At 37.1% G+C, this 27,197-nt stretch overlaps 1 protein-coding gene across 1 annotated transcript in view; it reads left to right on the top strand.

Annotated features, from left to right (window-relative positions):
* The window catches only part of LOC127987987 (transmembrane protein 163-like), a 34,344-nt gene that overhangs the window by 174 nt on the left and 6,973 nt on the right, over positions 1 to 27,197 (top strand). Inside the window, exons 1-6 of the mRNA XM_052590459.1 lie at positions 1 to 165; positions 959 to 1,078; positions 15,642 to 15,685; positions 15,784 to 15,875; positions 17,291 to 17,387; positions 25,824 to 25,935. The exon at positions 1 to 165 is cut by the window's left edge and continues 174 nt beyond it. Of these exons, the coding sequence (XP_052446419.1) occupies positions 1 to 165; positions 959 to 1,078; positions 15,642 to 15,685; positions 15,784 to 15,875; positions 17,291 to 17,387; positions 25,824 to 25,935 (630 nt within the window). The remainder of the gene's footprint in view (positions 166 to 958; positions 1,079 to 15,641; positions 15,686 to 15,783; positions 15,876 to 17,290; positions 17,388 to 25,823; positions 25,936 to 27,197) is intronic.

The following is a 27,197-nucleotide window of genomic DNA, read 5'->3' as shown; positions in this document are numbered from 1 at the left end:
ACCCCACTGCTGGTCCTGCAGACCCTGGTCCTGATCCCGGTCCTGCTTCTGCTCCGGATCCAGCGGTGTCAGGTTCAGCATCGACTCCTGCGAACGGACACCATCCGAGCCAAGACACTTTCAACATGGAGCAGCAGATGAAAATAGGAGAACCAGACGACAACGGTACGAGTTTGGCTTTAAACACTTTCGACACAGACTTTAGGGGTTTATTTGCGTGGGAAAATACATATATAGCGGAGCCCGGGGTAAGTTGTCACGTTTAGCTACATTTCTCAGGTTGGTTTTATTTCTGAATGTCAGAGTTTCTGTAAAGGCACAAAAAATTAAGTATTGACTACAGAATATATAAGAAGAAAAGAAAAGAAATTAATAACATCTTAATTACTAAAAAGTATGTTTTAGAACACGTATTTAAATGTATTATAGACTATTTCATGGCGAAACTTAATTGCAATAAATGAAAAATAGTAAAAAAAAAAAAAAAAATTACAGGATTTAAATTGCTTTTATAAAAATAAATACAAATATATAAAACAGTTGTTTTGGCGAGCAGAAAGTGCAATTAATTTATAATTTGAAGTTTGAAAACATATTAATTGTATGTGGCCAGACCTTATGTGTAGAATGTAGATTCTAATTCATTATATAGTTGGTTCTTCTCTGAATGAATTCTAGTGTGATTCTATTGAACAGCTACAACTGTACTTTCGAGAACAAAAGTCACGAAAATATCCCGATTTAAGACTATAGAGGCTATAAATCAATAGAAAAATTAGCATTTGTATTATTGCTTTTAATCAAAACCTCATAGTTGCTGAGAAATTGGGCTTGTGACAACTAGCCCCGGTGTTTCTTGTACACTTTATGGACTTATTTGTGAATAACTCCCATTGAGTTCCTCTGAGATGTGACGAGATATCCTGACGTAAGCTAACTGAGCGCTGTCCCTCAGCAGGGCTCCTGGAGAGCAGTATGCGTCTGAAACCCCACGAGGCTCAGAGTTACAGAAAAAAGGCATTATGGGTATCGTGGGTCTCCATTGTGGTGACGATGATCTTAGCCATCGCTGCTTTCAGTGAGTATCCGGACCCTCTTCTCTAGAGCATCACAGGCCCCTTGATGATACAGACCTGTATGATGTCATATCCTGTTTTGAAGATGAGCTCCTAAGTCGATGTAGTTTTAGTCTTTTGGGACTTTCTGATGCAGTTTTAAAGAACAAATTCAAAATCATTTCTGTGGCAGTTTGGCTTACCTTACGGTCTAGAGTGGGATGTAGAGTCATATAAGTATGAACACACACACACATAATATATTAATAAAAATATTTATATAAGACACACACACACACACACACACACATATATATATATATAAAATATAATTATATATTTCATTTTATGTTATATGTTATATTATATATATATTTATGTTTATTTTATATACTCAAAATTTTTTATTTTATATATTAACACATAATGAATTCTATGTAATTTATATAATAATACAATTAATTACAAATTATATTTATTTAATATTCATATAATTCTATAGATAATATATATTAAATATATTAATACAATTATATTATCTCTATATAAATATATATATAGATATTTCTCTTTCGCTCTCTCTCTTTCTCTCTCTCTATATATATCTATATCTATATCTATATCATAGTATTTTACACAGTTTTTCCGGGTTAAGCAGAGCCAGCAGCTGTGTGTAGTTGATTCAGTGCCATGAGCTTGATACACAAGATCAGGTTTGACTAGTTTCCTCATGGCTGTTCTACAAGATTACTCTGATAATGTTTGCTGAAAGAAAGTGCAGAGCATAAACTTTGACACATGGGAAAATTGTTAACCAAATACATTTAAAACACACTTTATTCTCAGCTACAAACACAGAATATCTTTAAAGGTACTACACTGGGAGACTGTCAAAGAAAAGTGATCGTATTATACAAAAAAGGAATTGTTCTTTGCCTTTTGAATTTAAAATGTACTTAAAATGAGTTTTACCCACTGTGGAGACCGTTCTCATTAGCATACTTGCATACTATCCTAACTATTTCTGCTGCAAATTTTCAGTATGCATGTAATATCTGGGTCACAGTTGCTGTTTTCTGGAAAACTGTATCCCAAAATGCAGGGAATTTATCCTGACCTTCCATTTCCGAAAAGATCTGAGGGACATTTTAGGTTTTAATCAGCATTATGTCTCAAATGCTTTTGATAGAGCTTAAGTTGAACCCCGAATATTCCCTTAAATCTTTAAGCTGGGATGCTCAAGTTGGCCTTATTCAGACTATTGTTGTTTTTCCAGCACAAAATGCGCTTAATCATTTTGTAGACTGGTTTCAGGCCATGTGGTTTAATCTCGGAGCAGCTAACAGAAGCCCCGCACTGGATTTGATGTATGACTGAGGGGGAATGGTTTCTTTCTTGGAGCTCCGTCCCTCGGGATGGAATGACTCACCTTACACTTCCAGAGTTGGACGGGGACTCTGGGACTCACGTTGCCAGGCTGTGAAGATTCAGTCACATAGCAACTCCGGAGCAACGACGCCTGAGAGATGCTGTCATTTAGTCGTCTCTCTCTTTCAGTAATGTCGACGCTTTGGTGTCAAAGGAAATTAAATGATTGCGGGAGGCTGGTAAGGGAAAATAACAGAGATAGAGGTAATTGTTTTGGTAAATTAACCTGTAAAAACAGGTTAGTTTACCAGTTTAGTTTCAGACTATTGCTTTTTAGACTAATTTGTGGTGCCGGCTAATGGTCTTTTGTTTTAGTTTTTTTGCGATTAGCACAGCAGCTAGCTATGGCATGAACAACCAACATTTTGTTGATTTGTTTTTGTTCATGTGCTTTGGAGGGGGCATGGCTTTGAAGAGGGATTTGTAGGGAGGGTGGGATCTTAGCTTGCTATTGATAGCCTCTACGAAATCACCTATGTTATATTATGTCACAGGAGTGCATAAAAGAGATACGGATTAGCGTTTAGCATTAGCATCATTATATAAACATGCTTGACAGAAAGCCTCACTTCCTCTCCAGTACACTCACTTCCTGTTTCTGTTTAACCCTTTTAAGACATTCAAACACACAAACTTGTCAACTACTAGCAAATATTGTTATACTGTTTAAACATACGTTGGAAAACAGCATTTATTTGTAGTCAAGGAACTGTTTGACAAGGAATTGACCTTGTCTTGAAAACCACACTTATGCTTCTAAAAAATTAACAGTCGTTTTGGCAGACTGCCTTCAATATAAGTTGTTTTTCGACTAACAAGAAAGTTTCGAATTCTTTTATATATGTGTCAAAAGATCAAGAGAATTTGGGTTTCTCAGTTCATGACCCCTTTAAAATGCACAAATTCACATTAGTCCTTATTTACATGCATGCATATTTGAGTGCCAGACCTCTTTCCCATAATATATCATTTAGGGTAACAAGTTAACTTGCATGTTGACAGTTTTCTGATTTTTATTAATGGACAGATTGTTCATTTTGTTTTGTAAGTTAAAAAAAAAAAAAAAGATATTTAAGTTAGATTTGTATTATTTAATTATTAGATTTTGATACATTTTTTATGAATTACTTCTCTTTGTATTTTTATAGCAATATGGGACAAGATTATCCTATTTAAAGGATCATGAAACCCCCCGTTTCAGCACTGGTTAGTTCTTACCACAGTTTTGAAAAATGCAAAAAAAAAAAAAAAAAAAAAAAGTGGGCGTGGTATGCAGCAGAGTGGAGGAGGGTGAAGAGGGGAGATAGACTACAAACACAGCTTTGCGTTCAGACATTTTCTATTCTGAGTTAAAAACACAGATAAATACACAACCATGTGCACTCTGCATCAAAAACATATACCGTATTTTTCGGACTATAAGGTGCACCTGAGTATAAGGCGCATCAGTCCAAAAATACGTCATGATAAGGAAAAAAACATATATAAATCGCACTGGACTATAAGTCGCATTTATTTAGAACCAAGAACCAGGAGAAAACATTACTGTCTCTAGAGGGTAGAGGGCGCTCTACTGAGCAGTATAGAGCCAGGCGGCAAGGAAGTCGACCGGAAGTTAAAGTTGGCCGGGTGCCGCCATCTTGTAGCAGAACTTCACTTGCGTTAGCATCCCATTGACCTCCCATTCATTTTGGCGTCACATTGACAGCGAATAACTTTACATCTGAGGCGTTTAAAGACTCCATTTGTCCATTATTTATTTCTTAAGATACACGACAATGTATAAAGGGCTTCATTACCTTGTTACATTATGGCCCCGTAGAAACAGTTTTTGTAAAAATAGGCTAATGACTGTGTCATAACCACGCGACTCTCTGTCGCATTACCGTACAGACAGGGGGAGAAGCTCGCAGGCAATTACCTTAATATGGCGTACTGGCGTTAAATTTTAAAATACTATACAAAATAATTAATCAGAATACTTACTCCTGCTCACTCACGCCAAAGAACTCCCCGCTCAAGCTCGCCGTTTCTGCAAGATTAACGATGGCAGTTTGCACGCACAGCCACTAGAAGATTTACATCTGGGCAGACAGGTTGCTGACGTCGTCAAGCTTCGTTTGAGTCTGCGCGTCAGAAACGGAATGCTAAAAATAGCTAAAAATGGGCTCCACTTGTCTCAATTGAGTTCCAATGGGGTCGCTGTGTCCATTTCTTTTACTGTCTATGTATAGAGCGCCCTTTCGCAGCTGGAGACGGTCATGTTTCTATTGGTTCATTTCTCTTGGTTAATTTCTCTCGGTTCATGTCAATAATGATAATAATAATAATTCCTTACATTTATATAGCGCTTTCTAGACACTCAAAGCGCTTACATAGTCAGGGGGTATCTCCTCATCCACCACCAGTGTGCATCATCCAGCTGGATGATGTGACGGCAGCTATAGTGCGCCAGAACGCCCACCACACACCAGCTTATTGATGGAGAGGAGACAGAGTGATGAAGCCAATCAGCAGATATGGGGATAGTTAGGAGGCCATGATGGTCAGAGGCCAATGGGCGAATTGAGCCAGGATGCCGAGGTCACACCTCTACTCTTTTTCGAAAGACATCCTGGGATTTTTAATGACCACAGAGAGTCAGGACCTCGGTTTAACGTCTCATCCGAAGGACGGTGCTTGTTGACAGTATAGTGTCCCCATCACTACACTGGGGCACTAGGACCCACACAGACCACAGGGTGAGCACCCCCTGCTGGCCTCACTAGCACCTCTTCCAGCAGCAACCTAGTTTTCTCAGGAGGGCTCCCATCCAGGTACTGACCAGGCTCAGCCCTGCTTAGCTTCAGTGGGCAATCGATCTTGGGCTCCAGGGTGATATGGCTGCCGGCCAAATTAATTTTGATAAATAAGTCGCACCTGACTAAGTCGCAGGACCAGCCAAACTATGAAAAAAAGTGTGACTTATAGTCCGGAAAATACAGTAAATGAATACACTGTTGCACCACTGAGAACTTTTAAGGCTTATTCTGTCGCGTTTATATAAGTCTTTTGACAGGCTGTGTCACAGAGCTGTAAAAAAAAGTTTATGCTCATAAAGTGAATGAGTTGCGTTTGTGCCTAACTCTTATTACAAAGCAAAAACAAACACTCTTCTTCGATTAAGTTTCTCTCAACTTAATGTGCACGAAGTCATCTAACACTCTGAAACATCTGTCATAGCAAATCATTGTGAATAATTAAGCGAAGCGTCTTCTCATAGGATAAGAACACGCATCTCATGAATAAATTAATAGACACTGACGCATCATTTATGTACTATAGTCTATTGCCACGTCACAACATGTAGATTTTAAACCCGGAAGATGAAAATAGCGCAAAAAAGCTTATACATTTACCAGTTATCTCCAACAGTTAAAATTATTGGATGCCAATGTAAAGGAGGCCAGCGAGTAGGTGCTGTGCAGGTAAACCTCACACCCCTGATCTCAAGAGACGCACTAGCGAATAATGCTAGTGGCTGCTGTCTTTAGCCTCCTAGTCTCAGCCTCAGATGACATGCCCACGGACTGTTGGCTGAACGTCTGATGCATATGGGACACAAAAGTGGAAACACTTCAGGAGTGTAAAAGTCGTCATTGGATTGGTTGAATTCTACAGGATTTCTACAGGAATTCTACAAGGCTTGTGTGTCGCGTTCTTTAATGTTCCACCTGGAAACAAAGATAGCGTGATGCCAAACCCCCTCACGAAAGAAGAAAGCCATCGTGTTTACAACTGTGATTACGAGCACTTATCAGGATCAAATGAACGCTGGAGTTTCAAAAGTATGTGAAATATTTAAAGTTCGTGTCATAGAATCTTTAATATAAGTCAGAGAGTTTTTCACACTGGTCTGTTATTGTGGCATCCGCCTCCCACACCAGAGACCAGGGTTCAAGACCCACTTAGAACAAGGATGAGGTCTGGTGGTGAGGAACTGGGGGAGAGGGGTTACATTGGTGCCGTGACCCAGATGGGATTGAGTGAGTGTAACTGAGCCCAGCGGATAAGCACTGTGCAGGTAAACCTCACTCCCCTCAAGAGATGAACTAGTGGCAGCAGTCTTTAGCCTCCTTGTTAGTCCGTCCACCTCTCACACCAGAGACCAGGGTTCAAGACCCACTCAAAACGAGGACGAGGTCTGGTGGTGAGGAACTGTGGGAGAGGGGTCACATTGGTGCCGTGACCCAGATGGGATTGAGTGAGTGTAACTGAGCCCAGCGGATAAGCACTGTGCAGGTAAACCTCACTCCCCTCAAGAGATGAACTACTGGCAACAGTCTTTAGCCTCCTTGGTAGTGCGCCCACCTCCCACACCAGAGACCAGGGTTCAAGACCCACTCAGAACAAGGACGAGGTCTGGTGGTGAGGAACTGGGGGAGAGGGTTTACATTGGTGCCGTGACCCAGGAATTAGTGATCAAAGGAATTAGATCAGAAGTATTCTAAAAGTATGGTCTGATTATTATTGTCATTTAAATTGGAGTACTTGTAAGTTAATGGTAGCTGTTTAATTGCTGGAGTGGATGCTAGATAGTTTTATACTGGCCCAAGTCCAACTCAAGTCTCTATGATATTCAGCTCTCTAGAAATGACTTTTAACCCTCTTTAATGTAAGCCTGTGTGATTTTGTCACCCGTTTTTCATCTGCCACACTATTTAGAAGTACATTAGTGTAGGGACTGCAATAAATATGCAGTAAAAGTCATAAAAAATCCCATCTCGACTTCCATAAAGTCTTCTTATGTTTGGGTGGTGTGCATTTTGGGTCAGTATGGGTTTTGAGAAGATCAAATCTATATTTGAGAACTGGATTATGGTTTTAACCGAATTATCCTCGAATCAGTTCAGATAAAGTGTCAGATCAGGCGGTCTGAGTCTCGCTATCTTCCCTGAAGCATGTGTGAGTCTGAAGTGTAAGCGGGATGGCTCGTTTTTCATTAATTCTACTCCTGTCAGCCAGAAGGGACCGAACGGGTGTGTGCGGCGAAGGCTTGTGTACGTTTTAGAGGCGTTTGGAAACTGATGAAGGCGGATAGAAGGAAGGAGGAGAAGGAGAAGAGAAATGGTCTAATATATGCCAGACTGTGAGAGCTGAATTCCCAGATGTCTCACGGCTTCCAGTGCAGCCAATTAACACGCTCTCAGCGACAGAGTGTCTTCTGCTTCACACACACACACACACACACACACACACACACACACACACACACACACACACACACACACACACACACACACACACACATATAAATGCACTTGCATACCTCCAAACCTAATAAACATGTTCAGAAATTTCTCCATTGCGCAAATAAGCCCTATTTGGTGCAGCAAAATGTATTTAAATGCCAGTTCCTGAAGAATGAACTGACTTCAGACTGAAGAAAACAAAATTAGTATGTATGTGCGTTTGGAAATTCTTCTTGCGGTAGGCAGAGAATGTAAATATCACACTGCCGAGGAGAGGTCACAGATAGAGGAGGGGTAGTTCGCTCTGATATTAATGCATTCAGCACTACCAGCCTGTAAAAGCCAGTATGCCAAATCCCATTGAGCCCCGAGTCTAAAAATAAAAGATGAAAGACAGATAGAGAGAGCGAAGAGAGGTGGAGGGTGCTTTGCCCTCTCTGCACCTCCTCTGGTTTTTTAAAACATCAACACACTGAGTCAAGTAAACGGGTTTGTGAGAACAAATAGTTGAGAAGCTAAAGTCGTCGCAGTGGATTTCAGTTGGTAAATAGTAAGATGGATATCTAGTGGAATGGAATAAGGTATCTAAATATATTAGGTTTAACATATTAGTTTTAAAATTAAAGGGATAGTTCACACCAAAATAAAAATTCTGACATTAATTACTCACTCTCATGTCTGTTCAAATCTGTAAGAACTTGTTCATTTTCATAACACAAATTAAGATATCTTTGATGAAATCCAAGAGCTTTCTGTCCCTCCATAAACAGCAATGCAACTGACAAATTCAAGGCCCAGAAAGGTAGCAATGACAGCATTAAAATTGTCCATTTGACATTAGTGGTTCAACCGCAATCTTATTAAGCTACAAGAAAACTTTTGTGTGCGAAGAAAACACGCGTTTACGAAAGGAACAATGTATAACGATGGGACCCTCATGAATATGGGTTGAAGACTGAAACAGAAGAGAAGAAATTGTTGAATAAAATCATTATTTTTGTTTTCTTGGCACAAAAAGTACTCTCGTAGCTTCATAAAATTATGGTTGAGCCTCTGATGTCACATGGACTACTTTAACGATGTCTTTATTTGTGTTCGCAGGAGTACTGCTATTCTAATGAACTGATTTCAGCTAAAATATCCTAATCTATTATCTTTAAACACCAATTTATTAGCCAAAGGTTTACCACTTGTTTTAGTATAAGTTTCAGTCGGATTAGCTTTTATAGTATTGTGACTAACAAAAACTCTATTATATGCAGTTTTATTAGTTACCATAATTTTAGCATTAGCATATTAACATATTTGTATAGGCTACATTAGAAAACTCTTAAACTAGCTGTGTATCGCGACTTTCGCATTAATTTTAGCTGAAGTGTTAGAAATTGTATTAAAATTTGTGTAGTATCATAACTGATCAAGTAAAATATACATATACATTTTTTTTTTTACTTTAAGGTATCAGCGCTGGTTACAGGTTTACCATTGGTTAGTTTTAGCATTAGTGTTATTATCACTTGTAGTAGGGATAATGCGATGTATGAAAACTCTATTAAATGTTATTTTAGTAGCAACATTTTATCATTAGCATTTTACCATATTTATATCACGGTAGTATTAATTTTGTAGACTCAAAACTAATATTAGCTCTTTGATAGCTTCAACAGTTTTAGCATTTCTTGTGCATTTGTATTAAAATTAGGGTGGCCATTTCTATAAAAAGTAAAACACTTTGGACACTGAATCAACACTGTTTTCCATTCAGGAGCCATATTTTCATGAGATCACTGGCATTTAATTTCATAAGGACAAGCTTTCTAAACAAAGGATGTGTAATTTCTCATGCAAATTTCCTAAATCTACTCAATTTGAATAATTATTTAAATAAGACACGATAGGGATGAAATGACATCGAGATCTACAAAAACCATATTTGCATTGCATAAGTGGCACAGAAGCTACATCTGAAGGGGCATATACAGTGGGGATCGAAAGTTTGGGCACCCCTTGCAGAATCTGTGAAAATATGAGTAATTTTCAAAAAATAAGAGAGATCATACTAAATGCATGTTATTTTTTATTTAGTACTGTCCTGAGTAAGATATTGTACATAAAATATTTTAACATTTATTCCACAAGACAAAAAAAAAATGCTGAAATTATTAAAATAACCCTACTCAAAAGTTTGGGAACCCTTTGTTCTTAGTACTGTGTTCTGTAACCTGATGATCCTCGACTGTCTTTCTGTTTTGTGATGGTTGTGCATGAGTCCATTGTTTGTTCTGAACAGTTAAACTGAGCAGCGTTCTTCAGAAAAATCTTTAAGGTCCTGCAGATTCTTCAGTTTTCCAGCATCTTTGCATATTTGAACCATTTCCAGCAGTGACTTTATGATTTTGAGATGCATCTTTTCAGACTGAGGACATTTGAGGGACTCAAACACAACTATTAAAAAAGATTCAAACATTCACTGATGCTCCAGAAGGAAACAAGATGCATTAAGAGCTGGGGGGTGAAAACTTTTGAACACAATGAAGATTTTGTTGAAATATAATTTTTTTTCCATTTAGTTCTGCCCTTCGTAAGCAACAGAAGATACTTGTATGTTTCCCGGTACACAAATTAAGTACAATTTACCTTGATCTTCAAATTCCAAAAGTTTTCACTTTTTAAGTATACTTAAAAGTGCTGTTGACATGAAATTTTCACCAGATGTCGGTAACAACCCAAGTAATCCATACATACAAAGAAAACAATACAAATAAGTGTAATAGAATGGAATGACCCAGGGAAAAATTACTGAACACACTTACTGAAATGTATTTAATACTTTGTACAAAAGCCTTATGACAGCTTCAAGACACCTCCTGTACGGAGAAACTAGTCACATGCATTGCTCAGGTGTGATTTTGGCCCATTTTCCCACACAAGAAGTCTTCAAATCTTGAAGGTTCGATGGGCCTCTTCTGTTAACTCCAATCTTTAGTTCTTTCCATAGATTTTCTATTGGATTCAAGTCGTGTGATTGTCTGAGCCATTCTAGTAGCTTTGCTTTCTTTCTCTGAAACCAGTTGAGAGTTTCCTTATTTGTGTGTTTGGGATCATTGTCTTGCTGAAATGTCCACCCTTGTTTCATCTTCATCATCCTTGTAGATGGCAGCAGATTTTTATCAAGAATGTCTCGGGAAATTTTTCCATTGGTAGGGTGGCCATACGGGACACGTACCAGCCAGGATTTTAATATTGCTTAAAATATCCAGGTTTTGGCTGTTTGCACTGTGCTGGTCTAACGTTGTGTGAGATTCATGAGAGCTAATTAAAAGCAGAGCAGATGGCTCCTTATACATTGATGTCTTTTTTTGATTGGTGAGCACTGACACTTCAAGTCAAACAAACGAACAAACACGTCGCGCCACAAGGACTCTTATATTTGAAAGAAAACAGCGCATCCTTGTGGCACGGCTGACACAGAAGAGCGTAGCTATGTTTGAGTGATGTCGAGAAACACAGAGGAGAGTTTTGACAAAGTAATTGTTTAATAAAGTCGTTATTTTTGTTTTATTCGCGTACAAAAAGTATTGTCGTCGCTTCATAACGTTACTGTTGAACCACTGATTGCAGACAGACTATTCTGACGATGTCTTTCATACTTTTCTGGACCTTGACAGTGTATTTTACTTGACAGTTTACGGGACAGCCACAAGCATCCCGGTTTTCATACAAAATATCTTAAATTGTGTTCAGAAGACAAACAAAGCTTTTATGGGTTTGGAACGACATGTGGGTAAGTGATTAATGACAAATATTAGTATTAGAACGGATACTGACAGAACTAATTATATAACTGATCAAATATGTATAATCTAGTATAAGTTTAGGTATTTCGTTTTTGTAGTATCATAACACTGACCAGTCAGAAGTCTTTCTAGTGACTCCAGACTTATCAGAAGATGGTTGAAACCGTCCTGTAAGCGATAACAACATGCAAATTTATTCACCAGCTCTGACACAGAAACTAGATCACATTCCCTGTTTTGGTTTGTGTGTGGAGATGTGTGTGAGGCAAAAAGACAGAGCGAGCGGAAGACAGGTTTTCAGAGCAGCTGTTGTGTTGGATTTCAACATTCTGCATCTCACCGTCTCTAAAGGCTCTGCCCTAGTTTCACAGAAGAGACAGCTACAAGAAAGTAGAAAGCAAAGTTACAAGCAACAAACCATAAACATTTATTTTAATCAACATCTATGTGTCCTGCTGATCCATGAAGCTAGCTAAAGCTTCCTTAAGCAGTCAAGGACAAGATCTTCAATGAGTTAATACATCATGCGCTACTGATACATCTGAGAATAACTGTCACAAAACGGTTCTTGCCGCATAGCAGCAGCATGTTTGTTCACTGTGTGATTCAACTAACAAACTGTTCCTCGAAATCGCTCATGTATTTTCAGACATCCATAACCTGGAAGAATGGGTGTTTTTTAATTTTTTAGCCTTTTTGAGCTGAATAAAGCATAAATTGATTTGTAAAATATGAAAGAAAACACCATAACACCAAACACCAAAATCAATGTTGCGATATTTTTTTACAATATTGTAAGGGTTATGGGGTCATAACATTCTTAACCTGCAAGAATGAGTGTTTATCTGATTTTTTTAGCCGCATATGCTCAAAGTGACTTATACAATACGGAACTGAACAAACTAAATGTTGCGATTTTTTTTTTCCATTGGCGCACTATATGAGTTATGCAAATTTCCTCTTTCCAAATCAAACATTTATAACCTACTGAAATGTGTATCAGCTTTTTTTAATCATATACGCTCAATTGCTGATTTGTAAAGTACGAAAAACATAAAATCAATGTGGCTATTTTTCACAATACAGTAGCCTATAAGTTACGCAAATTTCCTTGTTAGTTCTCGTAACATTCATAACCTGAAAGAATGGGTGTTTGTCAGGTTTTTTGAGCTACATATGCTCAAAGTGACTTATTTTAAGTAAAATATAAAAGAAGGCATGAAATCAGTGTTGCCATATTTTTCATTACAGTGTTGTACAAGTTACACAAATTTTCTCGTATGTTCTGGTAAATCAAATGCTCATACCCTACTGGAATGTTTACCAGCTTTTTTTGAGCCACATATGCTCATATGCCCTAAATCAGTGTTGCAATATTTTTCATTACGATATGAGTTTTCATCATTGTTCTGTACAGCACAGGGTGAAACACAACACGAAAATGGACATAAAGCAACATGAATGTGCAGAATGGTTAATGACTAAAATCATATAAAATGTTACGTGTCTAATAAATTGTTACATGGTGATGATTTAAAGTAACTGTACTTTAAAACAAATCTAGTTAAATGCAAACACAGCTGTCAATACATATTTTGCCGAATTGTATCAAAGAAGGGCAAAATAAGTTTGATATATATAAACAGTGCAAAACCAATATTTCGGTACCATAGCTTTATGAGCGATGGTAAATTGCGTAATATTAATGCAGGTTACTCGCGTAACTCATAATGTACTGTAATGAAAAATACCGCAACAGTGACTTGCCAAATTTTGTATACTTCAGATCACATTTACTCACAAAACATCCATTGTTTCCTATTCCACCTCTTAAAAAAACGTTAACAATATTTTTAAAGGACAATAATTTTTAGTCAATTTAATAATAAACAAAATAAAAATATATGCATTAGATTATGAGACAGAGCCTGGCAAATAAATCTGATGAAACAGCTTCAAGAAACTGTAAAAATGTTTTCATTTAAATATATATGAATATTTTATTTATTTTTTTGAAAAATTGCCTCCTGTGATGTGCTTATAAATTCAATGTCCCTTCAAAGCATTTACCCATGACGGACTAAAGATGAATTATTACTGTAATCCTTTATTCACACGATGCGTCATTGTGATCTACAATATCCTACGGTTTTAAGAACTTCATAATTTTGGTGATTGGCTCTGGCCGCAGTATCAGCACTCCTTGCAGAAGCTGCTGACTTTCTCATATCAGCATAAATATGACTTCCTAATGAGCAAGGAGTGGTTTCGGCTTTCCACAGATACATGAGTCTCCATAAATCCTTGCTTGTTACCCAAGATGCACTGCATGTGGTACAACTAAAACCTCTGCAGTTTGTTGTAAGATTAAGATGCAGATGTTGTTCCCGAGACAACGTGTATGTTTTTTTTTCAGTGTAAACTTCTAGTGTGTCCACTGGGATTCTGTAGGAGAATGAATGACTGCATGGATTATGGATATTTAATTGACTGTCAATGTGTTTCTTGAAATCAGCTGGCACGAGACATCTAAAACAGAGTGGATTTTTCTAAAAGGAGCAGAATTTATATTTAGAAACTGCTAAATCTTTCATCTCATGCTGCAGCAGCTCAGTTAACGGTGTTCCTGAGGAACAGAGAGAGTGTGTATTTGTATGAGTAATGATTTCTGCCATTTGAATGGGTGTGCAAACTTTAGCTTAAGGCCAACAATGGGGTTTTTAAGCATGATAATTATAGTTTTCTAGCAAGGTTGACATTGCAACACCACCTTAATTCAGTCATCCCAACAAACAAATATTGTTTGCCAATTCATGGTTACAAAACAAAAACCTAAAGAGTATATTCTTGGAATTGGTTCCCCAAAAATCTCCAAAGTGGAACCATACACTAATGTTGGGGAGCATTCCATGTTTTCTCTACTATGCTATACTCTACATTAATATTCTTTACCATACTGTAGTGTATTCTATATTGCTGCACTGTACGATCAATTGCAGATGTAAACTAGATGCACAGACTGTCCTGAAATGCAGATCTGAGTACTTTGAGAGTTTGGCTGACCCTTTAGATTTAGATGGAATATCTCGGATCGCTCATCCAGTCTCAGGATAGAGGATTCAGGTGCATTAGAGGTCAATATAAGGTCGATAACTGGACCCGAGCCACACTGCCGTTTGAGTAGCTCAGTCACACCATGTGCTGACATCACAGTGTGAAGAGATGAAATCTGATCCAGGCCACTTTACTTGCTGGAAATTATTCAGACACAGTTTTACAGCAGGGGGAAGCATATATATAATGTTTAGATATATATATCTTCAGACAAACACTTATCAAAATCAATATTAACTATATATACTTGCTGAATGTTGGAGTGGATGGTGACTGGATACAGGCTGTAAAAAGTAACTAGGAATTTAACTTTAATTCATAATATTTCCATTCGCAGTATGACATGATGTTAAAGGAATTATCTGTTTGTCCAAATAATTAAGTTGATATTTTTTCATTGTAATTTAATTTAATTTAATTTAATTTAATTTAATTTAATTTAATTTAATTTAATTTAATTTATTATTTTATTTTTAAAAATAATTTATGGACTTTGAATAGTACATTTTATTATTTATTTTAAAAAAGTTTGATAAACATCACATTAAAGTTTGTATGTATGTATTTGCTTAAATAAGCAATATAAAAATACAATAAAAAACACTTCAAATTTAAAGTTTGTCCAACTAAGGAACTATCTTTTGAATTTGTTTATTAATTTGTTTATTTATTTAAAACACTTTTAACAAAATCAAACACTTTACATTTACAGTTCTTCCAAAATATAAACACTCATTTATGTCTGTATTTATTTATTTTTTTATAAATGAAATAAACACTACCTATTTAAAGTATTTCCAACTAATTAACTGTTTCAAAGGTAAAAATTTAATAAATAATATAAGAAATGTAATATAACATATCTAAAAAAAAAATGCACTTCCCCCAATTCAAGTTTCACACAATTTAAGTTTGTCCAACTAATTTAACATTTGTTTTTAAATGGTAAAAACTATTAAAACATTTTAAGTTGAAATCATTTTCATTTGAACTAATTTTTCCTCATTCCTTTGCAGCTGTTTCTATAATGCGGCATAGTGCATCAGCGTTTGGATTTGCTGTAAGTATGCAGACAGTTCATATAATTAAATTGTTATTATGGCGTAGTTGTTAACGTTTTAATGCTTCACTTTATCGCTGTTGTCCATTTGTTTGCAGTTTGATGCCACTCTGGACGTCCTGTCCTCCATAATCGTGATTTGGCGATACAGTAATGCGGCGGCCGTCCATTCAGCACACAGAGAATACATGTAAGTACACGTTATCCTTCCTCCATTCATTTACTTCAGCAGGTTAAAGCAAGTTAACATTTCCAAAAGACCACCAGTTTAGTTGGATGGAGGCCAGGCAGACAGACTCTCCTGTCCCACAGGAAGTGGCCTCGCTCTGGGTTTCATGTCTAAAGAGTGTCCTTAGACAGTCTCTCTCTGTGTTCGCCATCCTTTATCGGCTGAGGGACAGAATAGAGATGGCAAAAGGGTGGGAAGGATTGTGAACAGAAAGAAAGAAGAGGAAGCAGAGAAAAAGAGAGACAGGACAAAGGCAGAAGTGTGTAGAAAGTACAGTACAGACACACAAATGTAATGAATCGGGTTTGTAATGCAACATGGGTTGCTCTGGGGAATCTGCCGGGGAGACAGATTACATCATAACGCAGGATGCATTAGCGAGATGACGTATCTACTGGACTGCAGGATCATAAAGTCAAACCATATGAGAATAATGATGTACCACAGCAGCTTTGAAAGAAAATTTTAACTGATTATTCATCATTTCTTTTGTGAGATGGATGCTAATGTTTTCTGCAAGGTGGTTTCTAGGGCATTGCTAGGTTGATCTGAGTGGTTCTCAGGGAGTTTCGATGCGATTATTAAAGTTTTCTGACTGGTTGAGCATTGATGGGTTGTTGTTAATGTGTTCTGGGAGGTTACGATTTATTCGGGGTAACTAGGAAAATGCATTTTATAAAATAAACACACCTAGTAGTTAAATTGCAAACAGCATGTCGGTTGTCCATCGGAAGCTGAGAGAAGGCATATTATTTTAGCTTTCCAACAAAACCCAAGTCTGAAACGACCACAACTTTTAAGATTGAATATAGATTTAATTTTTAATGTACGTTTTGATACAAATATTTTGAACACACTAAATATTAAATTCAGTCGACTGTCAAGCCCCGCATCAGCGGGGTTTCTTCTTGGCCTGATTTTAGGAGAGATACTGGATTCAATTCATTTGCATGTCTTCATTTCATTTTAATTTGATCTCCTGAGACTATAGCTGTGTGTGTGCGTGTGTGTTTATTTGGTTTAATTAATCACTAAAACACAAAGCCTGATATGATCCAGGTGTGAGAAAGAGAGCAGAAAGGCCCTAAAACGTCACCGGATTTTACCCAACTACCCCTGCAGCAGAGTAAATAGTGGAACAGATGCTCTCGCTCAACCAGGCTTAATTAGACAACTAAAGCCCTCACCGGCTTAATTTATAAACGCAGGGCTTGACAGGTCTAATAAGATCGAGGCACTAAAGTGAGCAGAAGCTTCAGAGTCGTGTTTTATTAACCGACTCAGACACAGGAGGGGAATTAGAGCATGAACTCAATAAAGCATCAGTTGAATTGACGCTGTGGTTTACTCAATGTACCTGTGTGTATGTTTTCCAGAGCATGTGTCATTCTCGGGGTTGTGTTCATCTTGTCGGCCATCACTATCCTGGTCAAAGCCATCCATGACCTCGCCACAAAACTGCAACCAGAAGTGGTAAGAGAACACATAATGCTGTATCTTATTTGGTTGATTAATTTGTTCGTTCACTCACTTGATTTAGTTGGTTTCTTCATTGCATTGGTTGATTGATCACAAGTATAGGTTTCTGCATTAAAGTAATGGGAGTTACCAGATCAGGGTTTTTTTACACCATGATACCTGATTGGTTGACGTCATAGTGGCGTTAGGTTTAGGGGTGGGGTTGGGTAAGGGGGTCATTTAGATTGCATGATTTAGAAACACCCAGCAGTTTGAAAACACCCACATGGTGGTAAACGCCCACTTTTGCTCTGATTAGTTCAGTTGTTGATTCATTTGTTTGTTCATTCACTCACTAAATAAATAAACAATTGAATCAGTGAATCAGAATCAGAAGAGCTTTATTATTACCAAGTACGTTAGTATGTTTCGCTCACAAGGAGTTTGATTTGTCGACAGGAGCTTCCAATGCAAAAGAAAGTAAAGGCATTGTGCAGACGTACATAGAAATAACGCAATAGGCATGGAATATAACACTAATATAAGGAAAAACAGAATTAGATAATGTACTATATACAGAATAGAAGTAAAGGAAAAAAATTTAGTTGTTTAAATAAACGTACAGATTTTGTTAAAAGTGTGCAGATATGTTATTTACAAAGTTTAAAGGTATAGAAATTTTGGATTCTGTGTATAAATATGTCAGTTGTGATGGACGATGTATAATTAAGTAAAAGTTTAATGGTTCAGGCTAAATATAGCCTGCTGAAAAAAAAGCTGTTCTTGTGCCTGGCTGTTCTGGTGGTCAGTGCTCTGTAGCGCCTGGCAGAAGGCAACAGTTCGAAGAGAGAGTGGGCTGGGATTGAGGGGTCCAAGGTGATTTTCTTAGCCCTTTTCCTCACCCTGGAAATGTAAAGATCTTGGAGGCTGGGCAGAGGGGCACAGATAATCCTCTCAGCAGTCCTGACCGTCCGTTGTAGTCTCTTGATGTCTGATTTGGTAGCTGAACCAAACCAGACAGTTATGGATGAACACAGGACAGACTCAATGATAGCACAGAAGAATTGTTTCAGCAGCTCATGTGCTAGGTTGAATTTCCTCAGCTAGGAAGTACATCATCTGCTGGGCCTTTTTTCACAATGGAGTTGATGTGAGTGTCCCACTTCAGGCCTTGAGAAATGGTAGTGCCAAGGAATTTGAATGACTCCACTGCAGCCACAGTGACGTCCACGATGGTGAGTCGGGGGAGTCCATGGTCATCTCCACCATTTTGAGCGTGTTGAGCTCCAGGTTGTTTAAGACTTCACCAGACAGCCAGCTCTTTAACCTCCTGTCTGTAAGCAGACTCGTCTCTGTGGTGTCTAGTGACTGTAGTGTCATCCACAAACATCAGGAGCTTGACAGAGGGGTCCTTTGAAGTACAGTCATTCGTGTACAGGGAGAAGAGCAGCGGGGAGAGAACACATCCCTGAGGGGCACCAGTGCTGATAGTGATAGTCCTGGATGTGAGTTTGCCCAGCCTTACTACTGCTGCCTGTCTGTCAGGAAGCTGGTGATCTACTGACAGATGGAGGTGTGCGTGAAGAGCTGTTTGGGTTTGTCTGAGAGAAGGTCAGACATGATGATATTGAAGGCCGAACTGAAGTCCACAAATAGGATCCTTGCGTAATTCCCAAGTCTTTCAAGGTGTTGCAGGATATAATGCAGTCCCATGTTGACTGCATAGTCCACAGGCATGTTTGCTCTGTAGGCAAACTGAAGAGGATCCAGCAGGGGTCCAGTGATGTCCTTCAGGTAGACCAGGACCAGTCACTCAAATGACTGGTGGAGGGTGGTAGACTGTAAAGACAGCAAAACACATTCAGATCGTCAGCCAGTTGTTGATCCTCCACAGACTGTCTTGTACGAGGTGATGTTCTTGAGACCAGTCCATACTGACACCGGATCGTTGGCTTAAAATGGTTTTCTCAGATTTTCAGAGTAGTTATTTTTAGCCACTCTGATCTCCTTTTGTTAGTCTGTTCCTGGCCTAGTTAAACAAGATTTTAACCCCACTTCTGTAAGCATCCTCTGTGGCATGACGAAGCTGTTTGAGTTTCCCAGTAAACCACAGTTTATCAAAACTGAATGATAAGAATGTCCTTGTGGGGAGGCACATATCCTCAAAGAAACTGAAATATGAAGTTACAGTCTCTACACTCCCATCAGTGAGGTCGAAACAGCCCGTTCTGCTTCAATAGTCCATTTTTTTATGTCAGTATAAGATGAGCCATATTCATTGAATTTGTTGAACAAACAAACAAATCATTGGTTGGTTGATTGATTGTTTCTCTGTTGATTTATTCATTCATTTGTCTGTTCATTCACTCATTCACTAACTTATTCATTGTAGTGGTTGGTTGATTAGTTTGTTTGTTTATTTATTCCCTCACGGATTAATTCATGGATTGGTCGATTAGTTGTATCAGTTACTGATTCCTTTGCTTGTTAAATCGTTCAGTGATGGATTCATTCATTAGTTTGTTCGTTCACTCACTCAATGATTTATTCACTGTAGTGATTGATTGATTTGTTTGTTCAACCCTTCAGTGATTTTTTTCCAATAGTTTTGTGTTTGTACAATTACTCATTCACTTATGTATTTATTGTATTGGTTGATGACTTTGTTAATTTAATCACTAACTGATTCATTCATTAGATTGGTTCTTTCAGTGGCTGATTCATTTATTAATTTGTTTGTTCATTAAATCACTGATTTATTTAGGCATTGGCTGACTGATTGTTCCATTGATTCACTCACTAACTGATTTATTCATTGTAGTGGATGATTCATTTTTTTGTTTGTCTGGTTACTCAATTGCTGATTCATTCATATGATTAGTTGACTGGTTGATTCATTCACTTGTTCAATCATTCACAGACTGATTCATTAACTGATTCACTGATTGATTGTCATCACCAACTGTTATTTTGTTTTTTAAGCTGATTCGATTCTGTCATTTTCTAAACATATTTCTGTTTATTTTACTCTTAGCATTCATACTCTCGTATCTCATTTCCCCGCTGGCTTTTTATTTACTGTAAATTCCATTCAAGAGAGTCTTTCGGATGAAGGACGGCACACACAAACACAACACTTCAACTTTTTATGTCACCGGTTGTGTGAGTTTTTCCCCGGCTGGAACTAACGGCACCTGCTTAACAGCAGAAGTGTAAAGCTGAATGAACATGACGAAGACGAGGTGTGAAGTCACGGACAAGATTAGAATAGTCTGATATCACTGTTGCCAGGCAGGGAAATATTTCCCCTAAACCAGTTACCCCTCCACTATCACTCACTCTCTCAATCTAGCTCTCCATCCATATTCCTGTGATGAAATGAGACACCGAAAGCCTTGGTCTGATATTGCCTCAGTGGTCTTAATACTCCACTGCTACTGTACATTCTTTAAAGCAAAGCAAATAAGCCTCTTTTCTATCAAGAGCCAACCAAACAAAGCTCATTACGAACTTTGTTTACTAGTATTACTATGAGTTTTAAAAATATATATTCAAACTTGTTAAAAAAACATTCTATGATGACCTAAAAAAATGTATATGATGAAATTACAAAAACTTGAAAAGTTTCTACAAAAGACATCAATGATTTAAAATGTAAAAAAAAGAGAGAAAATAACATAAAAGCTGAAAAAACTGTATATGATGACATAAAAACAACAACAAAAAATGATTATACAAGGATCTAAGATATATGAGACTTTTCTACAATGAGAACAAAAACTAAAAAACATTCTACGATGAGTTTCTACAATGACATACAAAAACTATTTCTTTTACAATGACCTAAAGTAAAAAAATAAAAATAAAAACATCTACAAAGCATAATGCAAACTGAAAAAAAGTTCTATTATGACCTAAAATTTTGAAGAAATTATATGATGCCATAAGGAAAACTGAAAAAAACAAAACAAACTATGATGACATTAAGACATAAAATATTTTCTAACATGACATAAAAATAAAAAATAAAGTTTCTACAATAACGTAAGAAATACATTTCTACAATAATGTAAAAACTCTATGACATAACAAGAACTGACAAAGGTTCTACGATGACAACAAGTTCGTACAACAACATAACAACAACAACTAAAAAAGTACATTATAAACATTATAACATAATGTTTTTAACTTCACACCCCCCCCCCCCCCCCCCCATCCGAAAACTGTTTGAATAGGCATGGCAAATTGTAGACTCGGAAGTAAATGCCTGTATTTTTGACAGAGTTCCTCATAGATAGAAGATGATTTGATTTAGGTAAAAAATGCATAACTCAATACATATCAAACAATCTGTAAGAGACAGACCACATAATGAAAACTGTTACTCACACTTGTGTTGCGATATTATCATTACTGTCGGATCCAACATAGTCAAAACAGCAATCTTTCAGAAAAAAAAAAAAACAAGTAAAATTGTGCCTTGTTTGTAAATGAATCTGTGGTAAAATGAACTGAACAAAGGACCAAGTTCTTACTGACGTAATCTGGATATTCATTAAATATAAGGTTAATTTACTCTTTCCTAACGTTGGGATGAAAAGGAAGGCAATGCAAAAATAGTTTTTCCACAACTTGGCACTAAACAGTTTCTTGTTGTTTTCAGAGCCATCTTTATATTTGGTTTCCGTGTAGACCCGTGTAGAACACTACATGCACGAATTGGTGGGCGGGGCTAAACAGGCAGCAATGTAGAAGCAGGTGTTGACATTTTTCTGCAGAGGCCGTGCTTAACCACACTCATGTTATAGAACATTTAAAAAGCTGCCATTTTGGCAGACTGCCTTCATTATAAGCTGTTTTTAGACTAACAAGAAAGTTTTGAGTTCTGAAACTTCCAGGATGTTTTTATTGTACAATGACCTTTTTATGTCAAAAGATCAAGGAAATTTTGGTTTTTCAGTTCATGGCCTCTTTAAGAATGTTCTATTATGATCAAAAGTCATTAGACTGTAAACCTTTTAGAAACTTTGAAAGAGCGTAGCAAACGAAATTAGGGTGTAATAGAGAAGACGATAACCAGATGAGAGATACAGAAGAAAAGGAGGAGAAAGAGCGGGAGAAAGAGTCAGTGATGATGTTTTAATCAGGGCTCTATGGCTTCTCTCTGGAGGATTCCTGTTCCTGTCTCAGCGTGTAAGCTGGGTTTTGGCGCATACAAGCGCCGCCTAAAAATAGACCCAATATTTCTCCCTCCCTTCATCTGCTGCTGATGTCAGAAACACTTCCCCCCTTCTTTTCTCTCTTCTTTTTTTCCCCTCACACTCTCTCTCTCTCTCTCTCATGCTCTTTCGTTCTCTAATGAAATGTTAATAGGCTGTTCAGAACAAGGTGTTTGAAATGGACTGCCCCCTTTCGCAATCCCACGCGTGCGTTTCTGAGAAAGATCGACTGTTTTTCTGGGGCTATAAAATCAATACAACAGGCCTCCGCTGAATGTCTGTAATAGTCCCATTTGCGCCTTTTACACTTCCTGTCGTAAACCTACTAGATAAAAAAAAAAATAAATCAGTTAAGCAAGCAGCAAAACTGACACAAAAATACAGCGCTAAATGATGCTTACGTAATTTTATGGTCGAAACCACAATAATAAAAGACACATAGCCAGAAACAATTATGATAGCACAACTGGCACCAACTCCCTGTCTGAGAGGAGATGGATGATCAGAGATGTTTCCGAGCGAGACATTGTGGGGGATGTTTGTGGGCAGGCAGACAGCGTTTGCGATAAATTCGAGGGCGTGAGGTTGTTTTTAATTCTTCAGGGAGGGTTAGAGTTGTTCGACACCGTCCGCGAGACACAAACCTCATTGTTTTCTGCTTTCTTCACCTGCGTGACATCAATATTGATGAGCTTCTCTCGCCAGAAGATCCATCATATTGTTTAATGTGGTGGGAACCGATGATGCATTGACTGACCATTTGTGTGTGTTTGTGTTGGATGTTATGTTTGATGGTGCTGGGAACCTTGCAGCGTTGCATTTCTTCACGTCTGCAAGGCCAGCGCACAATTTTAATGATTCTGCTTGGGGCAACTCTATTCAGCTTTTATTTTTTGCATCATTTCATTGTCTCTTTCATCTCTGTGCTCCTTATTTCCATTCATATTGCTTTCTTTTTAATATATCCATAGATACTTCTCATACTTGATTTGTAGTATGCATAATATACTTATTTACATGTGTGGAATAGACCGATTTAGAGTTGTTCTGAATACTAGACTCTTTAAAGCATAGCACACAGTATATATTGTATACTGAAATATTATGTATTATGCAGCAACATATAAGTATACTACATCATCAAAAGACCTCATTAATTTAGCAAGTGTGTTTAGCAATTTTGTGCATGCACAGGATATCTTAAACGCACTTGGAACATGACTGCAGTGAGGTCATGTGACAATTTAGTATGCTACTATTGCATACTGCATACTGTTTTTATAAATAGGGAACAGTATAGTATTCCATTCTGAACATAGCTTAACTTTAGCTGCCTTTGAAATATTACATACTGCACAGTATGTACTGAAATAGAACGTATTATGCAGCAATAGATGCTTCAAATATTAGTATGCTACACAACTGTCAAAACTGTGCATGTTTACTTCAAGTGTGCGGTATGCAAATTTTTGTTTGCATACATGGTAAATGCACTTAATAATGAGGTCAAATGACAATTTAGTATGCTACTAATTAAAACACTTCTGCTTGATTCTGAATACTGTTTTTTAATAGGAAGCAGTACGCTACTCTGTATTCTACTCTGAGCATACTTTGATTATGTCTAGAATGCTAGCAGACTACTTTCTGCATACTCCACAATTGATATTGTATACTGAAACCGTATTGATCACGCAGTGATATTAATTTCAGTAGTTTGTCAAAAAACATTAATGTGTATGTTTACTTCAGCAAGTGTGCAGTATGGATTTTTTCTATGCATGTGATAATTTAGTATGCTACCGTATTAAATATTAACCGTTGCATACTGTGCACTATTTCATACTTTAAAAAGCAAGAAAAAATAGTATGCTGATATTCTCTTCTAGCACACAACACTCTGAATACTAGACAGGATACACTGTATTTATGTTATAAGAAACACTTCAAACAGTAGTATGCTACATTGTAAATAAACCTCATTACCTTGCATGTTTACATCAGGTGTGCAGTATGCCAATATTTTTTTATGTAAACATGCACACAGTTCATGAGATCATGCGACAACAATTTAATATGCTATAACTGAAACACTCCTGCTGCGTACTGAATACTGTTTTTTTAATAGCAAGCAGTATGCTAGTATTCTGTTCTTAACATACTTTGTCTAGAATGCTAGCATACTACTTAATATATATGCTGTATTCTGAAACAGTATTTATTATGCAGCGATATACATTTCACTAGTTTGTTAAAAAAAACAGTATTTTCCATGTTCCATTTTACTTCAGCAAGTTCATGGACTGTGATAATTTAGCATGCAACTGTTTTAAATGTTTACTGTTGCATATAAAGTACTGTTTTACACTTAACAACTAAAAAACAAGAAACAATATAATACTATGTTGGTATTTCTTTCCGCTAGCATACTATACACTCCATACTAGACAGTTTCAACCAATTAATCTCATTACCTTGCACGTTTACTTCAAGAAGTATGCAGTATGCAATTTTTGTTATCTTCACCTGAAAACATACACTTCATTATTTAGTATGCTACAGTTAGAAATGCAGGGGTAACACTTCAAACAGTGCATGCTACATTGTCAATAAACATCACCTGGCATGTTCACTTCAGCAAGTGCATAGTATGCTTTTTATGCGTAAAATAATGGGACCATGTAGGATCCTTCAGTTTGAAATGCTTAATGCTGCATACGGTTTCAAACTATTATTGTATAGTACACTACACTTACATACTACATACTGCATACTACATACTAGACTGTATTTATGCAGTGAATTATGAAGTGCTTCAAACAACAGTGCGTTTCATTATTATCAGAACACATCAAAACATTAACTTCAGTGAGTGCATAGCATAATCTATATTGCAGAAATAGTAAATGTGGTATGATGGATAGAATGTTACTTAGAATACAACTCGACTCATCATTATTTGATCAAAGCAGACATTTTTACTCAAATTTGAATGCAACAATAATATATTAAGCCACTGTAATGAGTTTTGTTTTACAGCTGTGTCACATACTACTAGTTGAAACGTTTACAGTTTTCTTTTTTTTACAAATAATACGCAGGATACAGTATATATCTCAGAGTTTGATTTCCTTTACAGTGTGTCCTCATCAGTATGAATGGCTGTTGAATAAAACAGTGCAGTTAAATGTTATGAATGCACGTTCTCTTTCTCTCTCTCTTCCTCCAGGATGACTTCCTGTACAGCGTCTCGATTGTCAGTGGGATTGCGTGTGCTATTCTGTCCGTCTGTAAGTTCATGCTGGGGAAAGTCCTCACCAGCAGGGCCCTCATCACTGACGGTACGTTTCCCCGGAAACCCAACAGGTTGCCTTGGTGACAGCCAGCCTGATTTATTCCTCACACAGTGCCGTCTCAATTTGTCTGCTCTTATTTGGCCCGAGCTCCTCCCTTTCTGACCTCCCACCGGCTGGAAGCAGCAGAATTCCACACGTGAATCAGTTTCAGTAAACCAATTCCATCGAATCCCAAAAAGAATATCATTTTCGAAACACGAAGATGTCCTAAGTTTGTCAGAAAAATAAATGCACGCAGTGTCATTCCAATTCGTTTCCTATCTGTATAAAGATGTTGATGATGAGATGTTTAGCAGAATGTGCTTTTCTTTTCTATAGATTGAAAGATAGTCAAGCTCCAAAAGTGACTAAATATATGTTGTCGTCTATGGCTTCAGATGACTTACTTTTATGGTGGTTTTATGGCGTTTTCATTTGTTAATTTGAAAGAAACTTGAAAATGAACTGATGAGAAAATGCAACAGATGAGTAGATAGACGGATGAGCAGATGGAGGGTGCAGAGACAGACATATATAGAGACAGATATGCACAGATGGATACACATACACACACACGCACGCACACACACGGTTAAAATGAAAATATAGAAATAATAAATACGTGATGTAAGATTTGCTTGAAGCAATTTCTGAGTAAAAACCGTTTCAAATAACTATAAGAAACCTCAGGTAGAATTTAATATGAAATCTGTTTGTGAAATCATGTTTAGTTAGCGAGTTTAGCTAACTAAAATATCTCTGATGTCTCATGTTTAGTAAGTTTTGCTAAAAAAAAATAAAGTTTAAAAGAACATTCTGATGCCTTTTAGTTGAAGGTTTTAGTTAAGTTTGATTAAAATATGTATTTTTTATATCTCGTTTAGCTAAAATGTTAAATAGTTGGGCTTAAAAGGCATTAACTGCATCCCAAATGAGACACTATACACTTAAACACTATGTACTTATGCAATACGTATTCAGTCATGTAGTGTATAAATGATATGAGATTATTTTGTCATTCATAATTGGAGTCTGACAGCTCCTCCACATTTGTGACATAATTAAAGCTGCAATGAATTGTCCAACATTCCTCACTTAGTTTTTTTCGGTTATTTAAGTGCATCATTTGAGTATTTAAAGTGCACTTTTTCCTTTGGGAATTTTCAGTGTGAACACACTACTCGCACCATTTATACTACAAAACCTCATAGAATAGTTTGTAAGTTTGATAAATACGGATTTGGGATGCACCTATTTTTTTTCTTATG

The sequence above is a fragment of the Carassius gibelio genome, chromosome B22 (assembly GCF_023724105.1).
Source record: "Carassius gibelio isolate Cgi1373 ecotype wild population from Czech Republic chromosome B22, carGib1.2-hapl.c, whole genome shotgun sequence".
NCBI classification, from domain to species: domain Eukaryota; kingdom Metazoa; phylum Chordata; class Actinopteri; order Cypriniformes; family Cyprinidae; genus Carassius; species Carassius gibelio.
Note: the sequence above shows the minus strand (reverse complement) of the source record. Positions and strands in the feature narration are given on the sequence as shown.